At 32.7% G+C, this 18,070-nt stretch overlaps 3 protein-coding genes across 4 annotated transcripts; all 3 read right to left on the reverse strand.

Annotated features, from left to right (window-relative positions):
- Window positions 1–1,658: 1,658 nt before the first annotated feature.
- Window positions 1,659–2,905, reverse strand: LOC123221960 (F-box protein PP2-B15-like). Its single transcript, XM_044644950.1, has 3 exons — window positions 2,648–2,905; window positions 2,447–2,565; window positions 1,659–2,133 (listed from the first exon to the last, which is right to left on the reverse strand). The coding sequence occupies exons 1-3, from the start codon at window positions 2,903–2,905 to the stop codon at window positions 1,671–1,673; spliced, it is 840 nt and encodes a 279-aa protein (XP_044500885.1). The 3' UTR covers window positions 1,659–1,670.
- Window positions 2,906–8,384: 5,479 nt separating this feature from the next.
- Window positions 8,385–9,640, reverse strand: LOC123221715 (F-box protein PP2-B15-like). Its single transcript, XM_044644616.1, has 3 exons — window positions 9,219–9,640; window positions 9,010–9,128; window positions 8,385–8,922 (listed from the first exon to the last, which is right to left on the reverse strand). The coding sequence occupies exons 1-3, from the start codon at window positions 9,495–9,497 to the stop codon at window positions 8,478–8,480; spliced, it is 843 nt and encodes a 280-aa protein (XP_044500551.1). The 5' UTR covers window positions 9,498–9,640; the 3' UTR covers window positions 8,385–8,477.
- Window positions 9,641–13,850: 4,210 nt separating this feature from the next.
- LOC123220078 (probable protein phosphatase 2C 34) lies at window positions 13,851–17,291 on the reverse strand. 2 transcript variants are annotated; one of them, XM_044642080.1, is made up of 6 exons: window positions 17,014–17,291; window positions 15,664–15,982; window positions 14,977–15,285; window positions 14,749–14,866; window positions 14,331–14,554; window positions 13,851–14,228 (listed from the first exon to the last, which is right to left on the reverse strand). In XM_044642080.1, the coding sequence occupies exons 2-6, from the start codon at window positions 15,904–15,906 to the stop codon at window positions 14,016–14,018; spliced, it is 1,107 nt and encodes a 368-aa protein (XP_044498015.1). In that variant the 5' UTR covers window positions 15,907–15,982; window positions 17,014–17,291; the 3' UTR covers window positions 13,851–14,015. The 2 variants fall into 2 exon arrangements, with proteins under 2 accessions (XP_044498015.1, XP_044498016.1); XM_044642081.1 differs by lacking the exon at window positions 17,014–17,291 and adding an exon at window positions 16,085–16,185.
- Between the last annotated feature and the right edge of the window lie 779 nt (window positions 17,292–18,070).

The raw sequence follows: 18,070 nt of genomic DNA on the forward strand, positions 1-18,070 counted from the left end.
CAACAAGGGAGAAAATTTACTCCATCGTTTATCCTGAAACTTTACAAATAATTACTTAAGAATTACCCCTTGCTAGCTAAGTTAAAATATGGCAGTTTCTCGAGGGTGAGTTTGGATCCACAGATAGTAGAACAAATATGAATTAATATCAGGAAAAATAATTCATATTTGTTCTACCACCTGTGCATGCATAAACAACCTTGAAATTGCCACAATAAATTATAATTTGGCCCAGTAATTAATTTATATGTTGTAATTTTTTACAGTTTGTGGCATCATGGATCAAAAAGGCAATTGAACATTGCACCATTCCACATTGGTAGATATATATTGCCATATATAGTCTCATTTATTAGAGAAAATATATTGTTTTATCTACCAAACATGGTACTACTGCTGCATTATTTGCCTTTTGATATATATTTTGCCACTTGGTTTTGTTTTAACAGTGAAATTTCTCAATCTAAACTTTAAATAATAATTTTTTGAGTATTACTATAAATACCCACTTTGGGTATACAAATATATACAGATTTATATGTGTCATCATATGATTGTGTGTTACTTTATCATTATTTCAAAATCATCTAATAATATGATGACATATATAAATGTGTGTATATTTGTATACCTAAAATAGATACATATAGTTTTATTATAATTTTTTTAAACGATTCTGCTTACCATTCTACCCTGGTCAATGGGATGAGGGTTAGGGTTACATAACCTGAGAAACAAATCTTTCTTGAAGTAATAAGCCATTCGGAAGCACCAAGCCTGAGAGAATTTCTTGGCGATCAGTATGCAGACAAATCTCCCGCACATTATCAGAATCGGCCTCTACATGCATCTCGATCCATGGGAAGTGCATTATAGAGTGTGAGCAAAACAATCCTCCGGAAGAAGAATATCAGGCTTGTAAATTTCTCTGTATTTTAAAGCTTGTGTATATTTTATATTTCATGTGCCTCCAGCAACATTGATTTATAGTAGGTCGTGTACTGTTAATCTGTCACAAAATGACGACAGTTTTTCATTTCTTGATATGGTTTAAATGACAACATGAAGAGAAAATATGAGCACATCTTTGACTTTAGAATTTGGAAAGGTTCCCACAAAGGAGCCTGGAGAATCACACACACATAACATAATACATTACTATGTGCACACTATACATAAATGGTATATATATAATGTATCATCATGTGATTAGATAATTTTGAATTAAAAATTAAAATATTCAATCACATGATGATATGATATATCATCTATATGCTCGAAATTATGTGCACATAATTTTATTACTCTTAAATATAGATATACAATCCTAAGTGCCAAGATATCAAAGAATCATAATGTTGACCTTAACTTTTGAAGAAAATGTACGGTAGAAAATTGATGATTCAATATTTTTTCTCTTTTTTTGGTGGGCATCGAACATGACTAGCTTCATTTCATCCATGTCTTCATGTAAATACACCATCAAATTATAACATTATCACGCCATTTCGAATATTTTCCTTTGTAGTTCAAAAATGAAAGAATCACAGAAAACTAAACGAATGATGTAAAGAAAAAGCATAAGATAAAAAACTTTATCTTTTGGTATAAACTTTTTGTAAATTCATTGCACTTTTTTTTTTAGTGCTAGAGGCTTCCTTGAATTCTTATTATTGTTTAGGCCTCACTTCAATGCCTTCAATTACAAGCCCTCCTTTAAGTTGATAACCCTTTATCTCCCTCACACTCATCTTCACCATCTCATCACTTTCCCCATTAAAAAACTCTCCCATTTCAATCTCTGTCCACCCATCTGTCCTTTCACAGATACCATTAATTATTGAATCAACAACTTTCGGCTTCATCATATGTCTTCGATTGCTGTAAAACAAGCACTCCATTTGCTGTTTCTTGGCATCTTGGTTACTCAAATAAGCCTTGTGAGAAGAAACTAATTGAGTCCCCACCTCCACTGATGTCTCCGCAGGCACCAAATCGAGCCCATATGGGTTACTGTTTGTTTTCATTATAAGATAAGCCCCATATCTTGTGTTTGGTGACAACTTCTGGGTTCTTATTTGCCCTTCAATCTCTAACTTACTTACACTTCGTAGCTCAGCCACCTCTGGAAACCTGATCGAAAAACAATAGTTTTAAGGTTTGAATAATTGTACATGAATATGAACATATGTTACACAACATTGTGACAATCTAACATCCCCAGGTCATCTGGCTCCTTTCAAAAGGAAAACAATAAAACTATGCATGTGCACTTTTAAGTACATAAATAGATATGTACTTGATTTATGTATTCAATGTAGATACTTATGGTATTGCTTAAAATTAAAAAAGATATTTTTATAGATGTATTTGAACCATCCTAGGAGTTGGGTAGAGGATTTTACAGAAAATAACTATAGAGAAAGAGAAGAAAACTTTAATGGACCTTGATTCAGGCGAAGATTCCCATATCCAGAATTCTGGATTATGGCTCCATGTTATAGAAAGGTCTCTTGCTGACAGTATATAACACTTTTTCCCGGATGACTTCTCCAATCTGAAGCTCTGAAATACAATACAAGCATTCATGTCATACAAAATGAAAGAAAAAGGAATTTTAATTTGTTAACACTGGCTTCATATTTACCTTGTTACCACCGTCTATGAGAATTCCATCACACAAATGAAGAAACAACTCTTTCTTCGAAGAGAAGTTCTTTAATTTTCCACATGACCTAGAGATAATATCCTGATAATCAGACGGCAAGAACCTCCCCCAAACAACGTCGGAATCAACCGCCGATCGAAAAGACACCGAAACCAACGACGATCTGCATGCATCCGACGGAGAAGTGAGAGAAACAATAGTGGAAACACAGCCTTCCGGTAACATGTTCAACTCCATTTCCACTTAACCAAAAACAAACCCCGAATATTAAATTAAACTCAATGTCCTTAATAATACAAATTAATATTGGTTCATTAATGTGCATATTTATATGCAAATATAAAATTTCAAATGTTTGATAGCCACGAAATTTCCCAATAGTTGCAGACTAACTAACCCTTATTCGACGGGCTTACTTAGTTTTAGAGTTCAACGTCAAAAAGGCAATAACGAGTAAGATAAAAATCATAAAATAATAAGAGTTATGGGTTCAATTTCGGTGTCTGCCAAATTACATAAGAGTTGACCAAGACATTCGGATTACGGTCAATTCATTTTTTATCAAATGAATTGAACATAATTATGATACCCACTCTGTTGCTAAATTGTTGAATCCTTCTCAGCGTTTCAGGATAATTTTTTATATCTAAGAACCAACCATTAAAACTTGTGGGGATAATTTCTGGGTCAGCTTTTATATTATATTAATGAGTCTTGACAAGGGTTTGAGATAGAGAGGTTAGACTTAGACAGGTGATAAGTTAACTAATGTTTGATACCTTTGGGTCTAAATTAAGACTATTCAAACCCATGACATAATCCTATGCATTATAGTACATGCATTATATATACACACACTCGAGGACAAATAAGTTATATGTTACAGAAATGATATTTTACCTAATTCTATCAACTAGAAAAGGTTAGGATTCAACAAGTAGTTTAAATAGCAAAGGAGTAAAACTTTATTGTGATTGGTTTGACATTCAGAAAACAGTCTAGCTTTGATGGGATAGACATTGTTGGAAGGCTAAATTCATGCAATTTTGAAAGCAACTTATGCTTACAATAAATAGATAGATTTGAGTCACATCTGAACCAGCTAACAATGCTCACCGCAAAAGGCCAGATACACCGTATTTACTTTTAAAATAGGAAAGTATTATTATAAAAGCGTGTAAAATATCACAGAATTAGACTTCTATTTTTTATATCTTTTTCATTGATTATGATCATCCAAGGTGTTCTTATTGACCCTACCAGCTGGGCATCCCCGGTTGTTAAAATCCTCAATCAAATTTGGTTGAAAAAACAGAAAGTGTGAGTACATTATATATGAGGCATCAACTTTTAATTTCACAAGTTGCATTTCTCTTTTGGGTGGTACAAATACAAGCACTCAAACTTGGGAAAGTTTCTGCCTTTGAGTTGACCTATATGACCAATGATAAAAGAGAAAAAATAATTCCCGAGTAAGTTTGTAAATGGAAATAACAGGATGAAAGAGAAAAATAACGAATTTACTACTCAGTTAGTGTTGTTAATAACTTGTAGAATTTGACTCCTATGTTAAATCTCAATCAATCAATTAGTTTTCAGACTATATAAAGGTGACAGTAGATCATATCAGGTCAAGACCTACTCAATAGCAGATCTAATGGCTCAGATCAGTCTGTAAAAATACTAAAACTCATGACATAATCGGCACTTTATGATGTCATGCCTTTAATAAAGTAACCTGCAAAAATATTAAAGCTCAAGACATTAATAAATTAATTATTAGATTTTATTAATTTATATTCACTTTCAAATTAATGCAATCAAAGACAAAACTTCAATAAATGGTGGGTCAATTCTCCAAATCATACTTTGTATTTATTTTTCAAGTAATGTCAAAAATATTTTCTATTACTTATTTTCGTATTTTAATTAATAGAAACTCTTCATTTTATCAGTGATACTATGTTGGGATTTACTTTCTCTAACAACGTTTTCTTGGTTTACCTGATACTTGATCCGAGACAGTTGCTGCTCATACGCTCTACCAACATAAGCATTAAGAAACTCATGTGCATAACTATCAGATATTGTCACTTCTCCTTTTTTTTTTTTTTTTTTTTTGCTTTATTTGTTACTCTATCTTTTATTTAATGTCTAACAATTTAGTTTTTATTTTTTTTACAATTTTATTAATTAATTTTTTCTTTTAAAATTTTTAATAATAGCAAAAACTTAATATATTCTAAATAAGAAATGTGTTCAAGTGATTTGGATGAATTTATATACCTTATAGACTCAATTGGGCAGACATAAGTACAATGTAAATATTGTAAAAGAAACTTTGTAGGAACAAGACTTGTTCCTATAAGGTCTTTCGTACAGTGTTTATACTAAACTCATTCATTCTCATTTAAGCCTATAAAAATAAATTCGTTTCAATCATTTGAACACCTTTTCTGATTAAAACATATTAAGCTTTTTCACTGCCAAAGTATTATAAAGTGAAAAAACAGTGAACAAAATTGAAAGTAAGTTGTTTGATATTAAACAAAAGGTGGAGTAACAAATAAAGCAAACAAAGGAGAAGTGATATTGTCTAATGGTCATGCACGCAAGTTTCTCAATACTTATGTTAGCGGAGCGTATGAGCAATAACTATCTCAGATAAAATATCGGATAAGTCAAAAAGATGTAATTAGAGAATACAAGTCCCAATGTGACATTCTCAATAAAATAAAGAATTTTTTTAATTAGAATATGAAAATAAGTAATAAAAAATGATTTTATATCACTTGAAAATAAATACAAAGTGTGATTTGAAGGGTTGACCCACAATTTACGATGTACTATCCTCGATTGGGAAATTATATTAATTTGAAAGTAATAATAAATTAGTAAAATCTAATAATTCATCTTAAAAAATAATTTATTAATAAAAAACAAAGCACAAAAAAATAATTGAAAAAATACAAAATTGTTAAAAAGAACAAAAACTAAGTTTTTAGACCAAATTAAAATTTGATTGAGATTTGAGAAAGTTTGAGATTGAAATTGAATGAAAAAAAAATATAGAGAGAAATTGAATACATAAAATGTAGAGAGAGATTGGGAAATTATGTTTTAGATGTGATTTAGAGAGTCGGGAGAGAGGGTTTATATAGAAAATAAAAAATAAAAAAATACAGGTAGCTAATAGCCGTTAGCGTGGCCTAGCTTCTATGTGTGCAAAAGTCGCTATGCCCCCGTAGAGACTTCTATTTTATATAAAAAATTTTGTATTTTTTTAATAGCCAATCTGACCATTTTGTCATGTCTGAGACTATATAGTAAATTATTTAACCAATGAATATTTCATTTCTTTCTTTGATTTAGATTCGGTTCATAATAATTTTTTTTTGTTTAGATTATAACAATATTTTATAAAGGGTATATGAAAATAATCAAGTATCTATGGCCTAAACCATTACAACAAAATAACTTAATTAAATATTACTTTGTCATCATCTTTAACCTTCCAATGAATACGCCTATCTTAACTACCTTTTTTTTGAATCTCACAAGCTAATATTCAAAATCTCACACTAACGATACGAATTCAAACAAGAAAGATTGGTAAATCCAAATAATAAAATCAATATTTATTTGTTTTTTCATGATGGATTGTAGTATTGTAAGATCAATGTAAAAATTCGAAGCTAATGGGAGTTTACGTAAGATTCTAGGGATAAATGTAAGATTTAGAAATTTAACTGATAAAATTTTGTAAAGCTTAGAATCTCGGAAATTTTATATGTTTTGCTATTTATGGACCTCATTGTAAGATTTTAAAGATAAAGAGGGTTTATGTGATTTTGAAAGATATGAAGTATATAAAATCTCTCATGCAATTAATTTTCTACATGTTTTTTGGAAAGTATTTCAAAATTTATTTATTTATATTAAAATAAATCTCATTACTATTGTAAGATCAATCCAAATATTCGATATTACTATGTTAGTTGAATACGAAAGTTAATAGTCAATAATTGAAGATAACATTATAACTTAATGTTAGAGAAAAATAAAGAATGATTAAAATTCTTCTAATCATAATATACAATAGATTGGTTGAGTTATGCAGTTGTCACGTTTGTATATTGTCCGGACTCACGATATTATCTACGTTACCATGAAACCCGAAAATACAATCAATGGGAGGGATCCCTTTAAGCATCAAATATGATAATGATCTTGGTTGTATAATAACCTTTGCTCAGAATATGGTACAATTCATAGTGGTTCCACCCTCACTACAATAATACAATGCATTGTGCAATTTTTGCATTAATGTTAACCTATTGAGAGATCATTCTAAACGGATTCATATGGAAGATGTGTAAATTATTCTTCTTCTTGTTTGGGATTGTAGGAGAGTTGGGCAACCGTCAAGTCAAAATCGTGTTCCTTTACACAAGAAAGAAGTTCAACCATGATTAAGAGTATTTATAATTTGATTCAAACCATAAAATCAAATCAAATCAAATCACTTAAAAATTACTGTTTTGTTTGTAAAATAGTTTAGTTTGGATTTATATATTTATATTGTCATTATTCAATTAATTTTATTAAATTATATAATTTAGAGATAAATAATTTTAATACATTCAAACCTAAAATGTTATGGTTTGGTTTGAAATTTTTTTTAAATATTTCTTTAATTTAGTTTAAAAAAACTTTTAAACGGTACTAAATCAAATCGTACGTAATCCTAACAACGATAATGTTGCTGTTGCCAGAACTTGGTCATAATTGGTTTAATTAACCATGAAAGCCCAACTTCAATCATAAGTTTCTCCTTGGTTTGAAATTTTGGTAAGAAGAGGCGGGCTTGTGCTTTTGGTAGTGTTCCAAGTTCTTCACACCGTGGGCGGGATTTTGAAACGATGGGCTAACAACAATCCAAACGCAATTTAAAACGATTTACCTTGTATAAATAATATTTGAATAAACATTAATTTTGATATTGAAAGGGACCTCTATGCGCCCAATTTTAAATTTTACAGTGGGATACAAGGGCCAAAATTAATTTAAAACAAAATCATTATGAAATCTTATGATCGAGGATAGATTTTTACATATTAAGATAAGATATTCGTGATTTACTAAAGTTTGACAATTCCACTAATATAAAAATTTGAATTTTGATCTTTTTACAAATCTTTATTAGGTAACAAAACTTCTATTCATTCATAATACGAAAGTATCAAAAGGCTTTTACGAATTCAATAAAACTATTAGAAATATTCATAAATATTAATTTGTTTTATATTATATCAATAAGTGATGAATTGTATAAGAGGTTGAGAAGAACAAAATTTTCTTCTCTTTTATGAAAATCGAGACTCATATAAATAAGTGTGATTAGTATTTAACTAATACTAAACACTTAACCCTAATCACCCGTTACAATTATCAATAAAACTATGCGTATTCACTTCGAATATATAAATGAGTACGTATTTAATGTGTGTCATTAATTGATTAGATTATTTTAAATTAAAAATAGAATAACATATAATCATATAATAATATATTATGTGTATACTTATTTATGTATCTAAAAGTAAATACATATAATATTATTCGATATTTTTGTATATACACAAATTATACATTCTTATGATACACGAAAAATTACTTTTTTTATTTTATATTTTATTAGCACCATTAACACTAAAAAACAAAATTCAATCAATTTTTTATATTATCATCTGAGATTTTCTTGAAATTAATTCAATTATTTATGTACAAAGAACTTTTTAATTTTTTATTATTTTGGTCTCACTTCTATCCCTTCAACTATAAGGCCTCCTTTCAGTTGACAGCCTTTAACCTCTTTCAGACTCATTTTAACCTCCTTGTGATCACCATGATCCCCACTACAGAATTCCCCAAGCTCAATCTCCATCCATCCATTTTCCTTCTCACATGGGATTCTTTGATCATCACCTTGAATCAACGGTGATGATCTTAACATTTTCTTGTCATGTTTGCCATGATGATCAACTACTAAATAGACCCTGCCACTGCTGGACACCTGATCCCCCACTTCAACTGATACCTCTGCAGCCACTGAATCAAACCCGTATGCACGATGGGTGATTTTGATTATGAGATAAGCTCCATAAATTGAGTTTGGTGACAGCATTTCAGTCTTTATCTTGCCTTCAATTTCTAGCCAATGGGTTGATCTTAGCACTGCAACTTCGGCGAACCTGTGGAGAAGACGATCCCTCTTAAACCTTAAACCGTAAACCCTATAAAATACGAATTCAGAATTTGTAAGTGAAAGACAAACTAACCTGGATCCAGAAGAAGGTAACCAGAACCAATACAATGGATTATTGCTCCAAGTGATTGAAAGTGATCTTGCAGATAGCATATAAGATTTTCTCCCACATGATTTCTGCAACTTGAAGCTCTGTATTACAGAACAGACATTTTTATTTTACTAGAAAGCTGATGAACCAAAACAATCAGGTAGAATTAGAAACAAAGTAATATAACTCACCATTTTACCGGAATCCAAAAGAACTGGGTGACACAGACAAAAAAAGAGCTCTTTGTTGGAAGAAAACTTCAGAGGAGTGACCAATCGTGAGATAATATTTTGAAGATCAGCATGAGATGGCAGGAACTTTCGCCAAACAATGTCAGACTCCATGGCTGATCTGAAGTTGGGGGAGACAAGACAAGATCTGCAAGCATCTAATGGAGAAGTCAAAGACAGAATTTCAGAAACACAATCTTCCGGCAACATGTCGAAGTAATTGTCTGAAATTTCTTCCATTTTGGATCAGAATGATCACAGACAAATATCATGCGCCTATATATTTGGTTGATTGTTTCATGTAATTGTGGGCGTGCCCTCATTATGAGGCCATTATGATGTATGCACAACGCACAAAGAATTTTGAGAAATTATTGAGATGGGCAAGTTTGAACCATTCTTTGAATCAAGGCAAATATTATCTGACAGCTTTATTTTTGGTATTTTTTTAAGTTGCATTATAGAAAGTGATAGGTATATTTTTCCTTGTAAAGCATGTGTGTACGTTTTTCCTGTTGAAGATTGCGATTGAATAAAGCTAAAATAATAAAATTTTGTTCCTTTTTAAGTTTCATTGGATTCTTCTTTACCCAATCTTTTTTTTTTTGGTCAACAATTAGGTTTAACCATATAAAATAATTTAATTTTTCACAATAATAGAATCAAAGTGGATCACCATTCTCACATCCATTTTGTGGAATAATATTTTATAATTTTAATTAGAAGAGATAAATATATATAAAAAAAGTTAGATCTTTAATTAAGTCAAACAGAGGTAACAATAGTTTAAATTAGATCATATTGAATCAATTTCAGTGTGACCCGTCAAACTCATATATCAAATCTTGTCAACACTCATTATTTTACAAATTTTCAAGTCAGTTCAGTCTGAAAAATAAATTTTTATTTTTAATTACATAAATTAAAAATTTTAAATTATTTTGACCCATTATAATGGCACATCTATCAGGTGGGTTGAATCAACAAAAAAAAAATTAATAAAAGGTTCATAAAATACTTCAATAGTATCGAGTTATATTGGCCCAATCTATGGGCCTTATCTCACGATCCGCTTAACCCATAGGTTGAACACAACTTGGGGTTTTTGGTGCCGGGTCTAAGCAGGCCAGGCCAAAAACAGTGCACCCGTGCTAGGCAGCGGGTCATATCAGCCTATTTGCCATCTCTAAAGCAAAGAGGATCATTCAAGAACCAAAAATAACAATCCCCTGTAGCCAAACTTAGGATTTGGACCATATTAGCCACATGCAATTTGATGAAAAAAGGCAATAGGCTTTAAAGTCAGACACTGCCAGACTTGACCCGGTAAAAGAATGTTGATTCCTTTGACGAGCCTAAATGGGTAATTAATTGTAGCCACAAACTTGCTGTTGGTAAATTGCCTGTTTTTTCATTTAGCTTTCAAACAAGTTTCCTTTTGAAATGGTCCCAATCTTATGCCATGCTTGCATAACCATCCATCACATCCAAATTTTGTATCAAATTGTGCTTATTATTTTTGGATCCATTTAACAAGCATATTTTTAACATGAATTAAAAAAAATGTTACCACCACATAAATTAAAACAAAAAAAAAGAAACCCTAGATTTATTACATGATCACAACATAGGTGTTTATCATTTTTTCACAAAAAAGTCTATGTTACAAGGTGTTGCACAAAAAATCATACAAGTTAGCACATTATTCTTATTTTTTACATATTTAATCAATATGTGTAATGATAAATTTGTGGAATTGGATCCACTTTCATATAAAAAAATATAAGAACAAATAATACTAATCGTATTTTATTGACCAACTTGTTGGAATTCTTCATTTCAAAATTTTCTCTATTAACTTAATAACCGAACATTCATTTCAAATATAACATCTCTAGTCAAATAGTTTAGTTCATTGTTAAAATATTATCTATTTTAGACATTCAATCTATCATAATTATGTAACATCTCTAATTTAATAGTTCGACCTATTAACAAAATATTGTCTACTTCTAGTCCAATAATCTGACCCACTATCAAGACATTATCCACTTTAGATATATAATCTATTATGATTTTATTTATGGGTTTTACAACCTAAAACGCATTTTGACAATTTAAGAAACTTACAAACTATTTAACTTGTCGAATTTTCTCATTCTTAACCGATATAGGATGTATAGATAAATCCAATATTTCTTCCGTATTTTACCGAAGTGAGATTTCCCTAAGAATGTCACATCAAAGACAACATTTATGACATAGTATGGTTTGGTCTCATATCTAGTATGAAGTTTCCCATGCCAATGTTGAAATCTGCCAGTTTTCATCTCCAGAGATCCCAATACGGCCCGCCAGGTCGTGCTCCCATGGGTCATTAGCAAACCGGTTCGAGTATTTTGTTGACTAAATTATAGTTTTTAATATATTTTAATTTTTAATTATTTATAATTTTTTAGTGGATCAAACTGATCTACGGGCTTTATCCTACGCCCGTTTTTTTCCTGTGCTGGACCAATGCGGGCGGTGCCAAATTTTCCGTATTGTAACCGTAATTCTGGCGGCTGGCGCCTCATCTTTCAGAGGGAGAAGGACTATTTCCCACCCAACTTTTGATGCGTTCTCAACTTGCCACCAACGGCAGATGAAAATCCAGTTTTCCCACCCGTGACCAAACTGCCGTCCAAATTTTCAGTTAGGGACAGGGGCAAAATCGTCATTTGCTATTTAAAACATTAAAATTTTTAAATTTTACCGTTTCCCCCCTCCAGGTTTTAAAAACTAATAACTAACCCATCCTCAAAGTTTGAAAAGTTTAGATTGCACCCTTGGGGTTTGCTTCCTTATCCGGCCACTATCGACGACCGACGCATTCGACCGATCTCTCATCTCCGACTACAAAGGACGACGAAGGACGACGCTTCGACGACGACTACAAACGACGACGCTTCGACGAGGGACGCTTCAACGACGACGACGCTTCGTCTGTTCTTCCAGATCTCCGTCTCCGTCTCCGTCTCTTCGTTTGTTCTTCCAGATCGACGCCCCCCATCTCTGTCTCCGTCTGTTCTTCCAGATCTCCCATCTCCGTCTGTTCTTCCAGATCGACGCCCCCCATCTCCGTCTCTTCGTCGCATCGTGCGACGAAGGGATCTCCGTCTCTTCGTCGCACCGTGCGATGAGGAGAGGAAGATCTCTTCGTCACACCACCGTCGTCGCACCAGGAGAAGGAGGAGGCCGGTGACGACGCCGGAGAAGACGTTCGGAGTTTAAGTTGGAGAATGGGGGTGAAATGCTAGTTTTGAAAGTTATGGGGGGCGGCTATATTTTGAAAAATATGGAAACCCTAGGTTTGGGGTGAAAATGTTAGTTTTTAAAGTTGAGGGGTATTTTGTCATCTGCCGTGGGGTGAAAATGTTAGTTTCTAAAACCTAAGGGGGGTGAAGGTAAAACTCTCACATTAATTTTGAGAAATTAAATTGAGGGGTATTTTTGTCATTTCATCTAACAAGGGTAAAATAGACATTTTACCCTTATGCAAACAGAAATCATCCATTTTAACAGCTCACGAGTGGGAAAACTGGATTTTCATCTGCCGTGGGTGCCAATTTGAGAATGCATCAAAAGTTGGGTGGGAAATAGTCCTTCTCCCTCTTTCAGATTCCCCAATTACCAATCCTCTAACTCTCACATTAATGGCCTCATGATCTTGTGGAAGTTGGACAATAGATTTGAAAACTGCAAGTACTGGTAAAGTTGACAAATGGATTGGAGCACTCAATGTCAATGATCCCCGTTTAAGGCCTCATGAGGGGGTGGTGTCACCCTCACCACTTTGGCTCCTTTGCTCCTCCAAGGGGTTTAACTGAAGATGGGATTTTATCTCAGTGGTTTATAGATGGTCAAGCAGCCTTTGAAGCAATTGCTTCTGCAATAGAGGATGCAAAATCAGAGGTTAATTTTAGACAGATGTATTGAACATAAACAATTGCTTATCAATACTGCTTAAACGATTGAAACTTCATGCAAATCTTCATTATTGGCTAGTAGCTTTGCCCTAAGCTGCATATGAGACCTCCTTTTTGTTAAGATCCCAAATATAAAATATAAACTTATAATATAAGGTTTATATAACCTTAGTCTTTCCAATTTCAATAAGTAGTTTTTGCGATGTCTAAAATTTATATTATTTGATATAAAAAATATCACTATGTCTTCTAACAGTGTTTACCCGACCCTAATAAGAAGCTAAAGGGAATGTTGAAGCTGTGGAGTGTGGTGGTATGATCTAAAAGGAATTAATCGATTGCTTTTCTCATCTTTATTCCAAATCGTTGCAAAAAAACCTACACATGTCACCAATTATTTGATAAAGGAATGCTGCAAATTAACCCTTATGCTTACTTTCTTTACCAAAGTCTCTTTGACTGCATCCCCAATGAACTCTAATACTCCAGTACTGCTCTCAGACAAATCATGGACCAGAGAAAGGAGAAACTGGGGCACACCATAATTGACATATGAATAACACACCTGGGAAGCTGGAAACATACAAAAATGGGGAAATTAACCCGGAAGGATCCACTGGAACGATTGAAGTCTGTGAACCAATTTCATTGATTAGCTAACACAAAGGAAGAGGATAGCACATGAACCTGATATGAACTATTTCAGATAAACTAAATGCATTAAATAAGATACATAGTTAGTTTGCGAGAAATGACAAACAAGGAAATATTTCCTTGCTAATTTTTGTTACTATTTTGGCGTTGAAACAATGCTAACTTCCTGAGACAGAGATGAAGAGTGAAAGAAGAGACAAATGGCAGAAATATCATCCATTGCAATCCCCTTTCTCTTTCGTTTCCAGGCATGAGCAGCACACTCAACCAGATGCTTGGCCGACTTTGCCCTGTCTGGTGTTGAAGATACAATTTCAACTGCTTCTTGATTGGAGATGACATCCCAAACCTAAGCAAGAATTTATACGCATTATGTAATCACCAATGGATAAAATTTTATCTTTCAACAAAATCCTAAAATAATAGTGAAAGTATAATGAATTGTGCGTACTCCATCTGTTGCAAGCACGACAAATTGGTCTTTGCTGGTTATATGCCTTTGTGTTACTTCAGGCACCGAAATTAGTCCATATTCCTTTACACAATAATCACCAAAGGCTCGAGACATTGCCAGTCCTGGTGATTCCCCATCTGGAAGCCAGACCCTATGCACCCCAGGCTCATCTTCTAGACAGAATACACGCCCCTTGCACTGGACTATCCTCTCAGCCTCCTCTGCAATATGATTAACAAGAACGTTAAAAGATTCGTAGATTTATCTCTTTTCTAATAAAAATAGGTTATACATAGAAATTTGAACTCAGCTATAACGACGCCATGTTAAGTGATACCTAACAACTTAAGTTATCTGGTAAAGGTCAAATATTAATATATTGCTCTTTAAAATTCTGAAAAAGACAGATACTAACGAGGTAAGTTGGGCTTGAAATCAACTGTTAGCTGAACTGGTACCAAGTTTCCATCATCAGAAGTGGTAGCTAATACAGCACGAGAGTCACCAACATTGGCTATAATGATGTATTCACCCTGTCAACAAAATATACACACATTAGATACAAGAATCATGATAGACAGACTGAGGGGATTTGTTCCCATTATCGAAAAAGAATTGCTACGGATACAGAAATGTATATTACCTGTCTAACAATTGTCGATGCGGTTGTTCCACTAAAGAAAGAATCAATCTTACGATGTTGTTCAAGCTCCTGATCAATAGCAGCACAAGTCTTAACATAAGAATGCTTCCATATATTGAACCCATGATGCTTTTTATCAGAATCCAAGTCAATCTCGGGAAGAACTGACGCTTCAGCAAGAGTCTCCTGCCAATTACAAAGCAAGGAAGAAGGCATCGATTCACAGACCCTTTTTGCCACAAAGTGGCCCCACGGACCATGCCCATCAAATATCCCACAAAATATCATATCCTCTTGACATCCAAATTCCTGATCCAAAATTAAAAAAATGCACATTTGTCAATCAAAAATACAACCAAGAACCAAATTTTGATAAGAGAAAAGGTATAATATGAGATATTCTTATGCAAACAATAATGCTTCTCTCAAGTCACCAAGAAACTATTGAAAGAAGAAAAGAAAAACAGAATGTTGCAATAGATTGAAGCTAGTATAGCAACCATGAGATTTGGACAATGCATTATGGGAATATGTAAGCTTCAACACTAAAACTCTAGTCCAAGATGCCCTTCAATTGTATCACAGATCGAAGCAAATAACAAACAGATGAGCTTACGTGTAACTCTGATACCGTGTTAAGTAATCACTGGAACTAAAAACTTTAACTTATAAGTAATCTATGCATACCTCCCAGACAATAGCACAATCCTGGTTAACACCTTTCTGGCCTCTCTTGGAGAAAACTGAGGCAAAATTGTTGGAACCATCTACATTAACAAATCCGGAAGACCTTAAAATCAAGTCATTCTTCTTGGCTTCCCTTGCCATTGCTTCTGCAGCTCCTCTTCCATCACAACTCCAAGAATTTTTCTCTTTTTTTAATGAAAACGATCTTGCCAGTCCGTTAAACATCGAGGAGAAATGCCCCATTTCTGAGTTCAACCCCCACAGCACACCACAACAATGAATGGCTCTTCACTTCTCTCCCTTTGATTACACTCAATATCTGGAGATTGAAAATGAAGAAACTTAAGAAATTGAACAGAAAGACAGATTATTTTCCTTAAAGGAAACTGCTTAGAGATTCTTAAGAAATGAAGACTAGTACATTCTTGTTTTCTCTCAAGCTATTTTCCTGAGAAACAAACGGATAGTTGAAGCATAATGAATGGAACTGCACTGTAATTTAAGTAAAAGACATGATCTGATTCAGAAAGCCAAGAACTAGAAATTCAATAAGTAGAAGAACAAAAACAGTGAATGTGAAACTGAATTTAATAAAGTAAAAGACACAAAAAAGCTAGGAATCGGATAGACATTACAGAGAATATTCAATCTGACATGGTATTTCAAATAACTCATCGTCTAGAATTCGGTAGAAGTAAACAAAAAAAATATCATATACACAGGACATTCATTTAACTTAAACGGGCCGATTTGGAAATGCTCTATTCGCTTAACATAGCGTTGATATATTTCTTCTATTATCTTCTTTTCCATTGACTCAGTAACCAAACTGAAGTTGACCCCTTTGTTTGTTTGCCGAGAAAATGAAGGAAAAAATAATTTTCAGACAAAAGTTTATCATAAGAGGTTAAATATCCGGAATCAAAGCAATGCTCTGTTACAGAGCAGAGACAATGAAAGAAAATGAAATAATTCAAGTTAGTCCCCCCAAAAAAAATCAATCTTCAGGAAGTCTGAGTTGCATAAACGTACTAAATCTCTTGAATCATAATCAAACTTTCGAAAATCAAATAAAAAACGTAATATGTGAAGGTCAAACTTTTTATTCTATTCTGCCTGTCCGATAACTTTCTCGGAAACCAAACAAACCAGAAGAAGGAAAGTTTTGACACAAGCTAAAAACAACCCACCTGAGCTTTCAGTCTATTACGTACGAAGATAATGGAAAAAAAAAAAAAAAAACCTTCCCTTCCCGTTTTAACTTTTCCTTAATTTTCTCAGCAACCAAACAAGACCCTTAAATCAAAACAAACTTAAAAAAAGAAACACTTTTTCAGTTCCAAGCAAGACCTTGAAGGAAGAAACCAGATCAGAGAGCAGAAGTATGACGAAGGTGGCGTGAAGCGGACGTCAGCTGCCGGAAACTGACGCAGAAGTGAGGAATGGCGGTGAGATTTCCAGAGAGAAAATCCAGAGAAAGACTATAATCCATGATGAAAAGAAGCTTTGTTGGGTTGTGTTTCTATCTTTTTATGTGTGGAGCAGAAAACAAAGGCAAGTCTTTCTCTGTACATACAATTACAAATACACAAACCACTATTTGTCAGCTCTGCTTCTGCTTAAAAATGCTTTTCAACCAAAACAGCTTTCCAACTTTTCTACTTTCTACTGGCATGTATTGTATACTTCACTTCCTATTCATGGTATGGTTAGTTATTTTTATTCAGGTCAATTACATGTCAATCCATAACTTTTTGTAAATTTAATCTTCAGCTAAAAAATTATGAGTAATACTATACGTATAAATAAATTATACAAACTTATTCTTATAATCTAATATGATTAGCATTGGATTAGATGATTTTAAAATGATAGCATAGTTTTTGAAACCAGATCGGATATCAACTTGCTAGAGAAAGCAGTTTGGTCTAATCAATGATCAGATCGGTTGACCCGTAGTTAGATCAGTTAACTATTCAAAAATAATATTTAAAATTTTTGTATAATTTATCATTAAATATATAATTTGATTTATTTAACAGTTAAATAATTTTGGTTTGATGGTGTTTATATATTCAAATGTGATAAATAAGATCTTGGGTTCAAGCTTTTAATGAATTTTTGAAAAAAATAATTTTTTATATTAATCGATTCAATTGAAGAATTCGAACGATTTACTCCAGTTAAATCCAATTCAATTCAGTTTAATTGCAAAAAAAAGAAAGATTTTTAGGTGAATTGGATCCAATTTGACTAATAGTTAATAGTTTAACTAGTCGAACCGACTAATCTAATCGGGTTTTTTAAACTATGCGTAATAGAAAAAATAAACAATTGTATTATTTAATTATAAATTATTTAAAGATTAAAAACTAACACAACAATCCCAATTTGTTATCTATTCATA

The sequence above is a fragment of the Mangifera indica genome, chromosome 7, assembly GCF_011075055.1.
Source record: "Mangifera indica cultivar Alphonso chromosome 7, CATAS_Mindica_2.1, whole genome shotgun sequence".
Lineage (NCBI taxonomy): Eukaryota > Viridiplantae > Streptophyta > Magnoliopsida > Sapindales > Anacardiaceae > Mangifera > Mangifera indica.

Coding starts and splice junctions, on each gene's coding strand:
- LOC123221960 (XM_044644950.1), bottom strand. CDS start 2,905: ATGGAGTTGAACATGTTACCGGAAGGCTGTGTTTCCACTATTGTTTCT. Junction 2,566..2,647: donor TCATAGACGGTGGTAACAAG/GTAAATATGAAG, acceptor ATTGTATTTCAG/AGCTTCAGATTGGAGAAGTC. Junction 2,134..2,446: donor GAATCTTCGCCTGAATCAAG/GTCCATTAAAGT, acceptor TTTTTCGATCAG/GTTTCCAGAGGTGGCTGAGC.
- LOC123221715 (XM_044644616.1), bottom strand. CDS start 9,497: ATGGAAGAAATTTCAGACAATTACTTCGACATGTTGCCGGAAGATTGT. Junction 9,129..9,218: donor TTTTGGATTCCGGTAAAATG/GTGAGTTATATT, acceptor TCTGTAATACAG/AGCTTCAAGTTGCAGAAATC. Junction 8,923..9,009: donor TTACCTTCTTCTGGATCCAG/GTTAGTTTGTCT, acceptor TCTTCTCCACAG/GTTCGCCGAAGTTGCAGTGC.
- LOC123220078 (XM_044642080.1), bottom strand. CDS start 15,906: ATGGGGCATTTCTCCTCGATGTTTAACGGACTGGCAAGATCGTTTTCA. Junction 15,286..15,663: donor ATTGTGCTATTGTCTGGGAG/GTATGCATAGAT, acceptor ATTTTGGATCAG/GAATTTGGATGTCAAGAGGA. Junction 14,229..14,330: donor TCGTGCTTGCAACAGATGGA/GTACGCACAATT, acceptor ATTCTTGCTTAG/GTTTGGGATGTCATCTCCAA.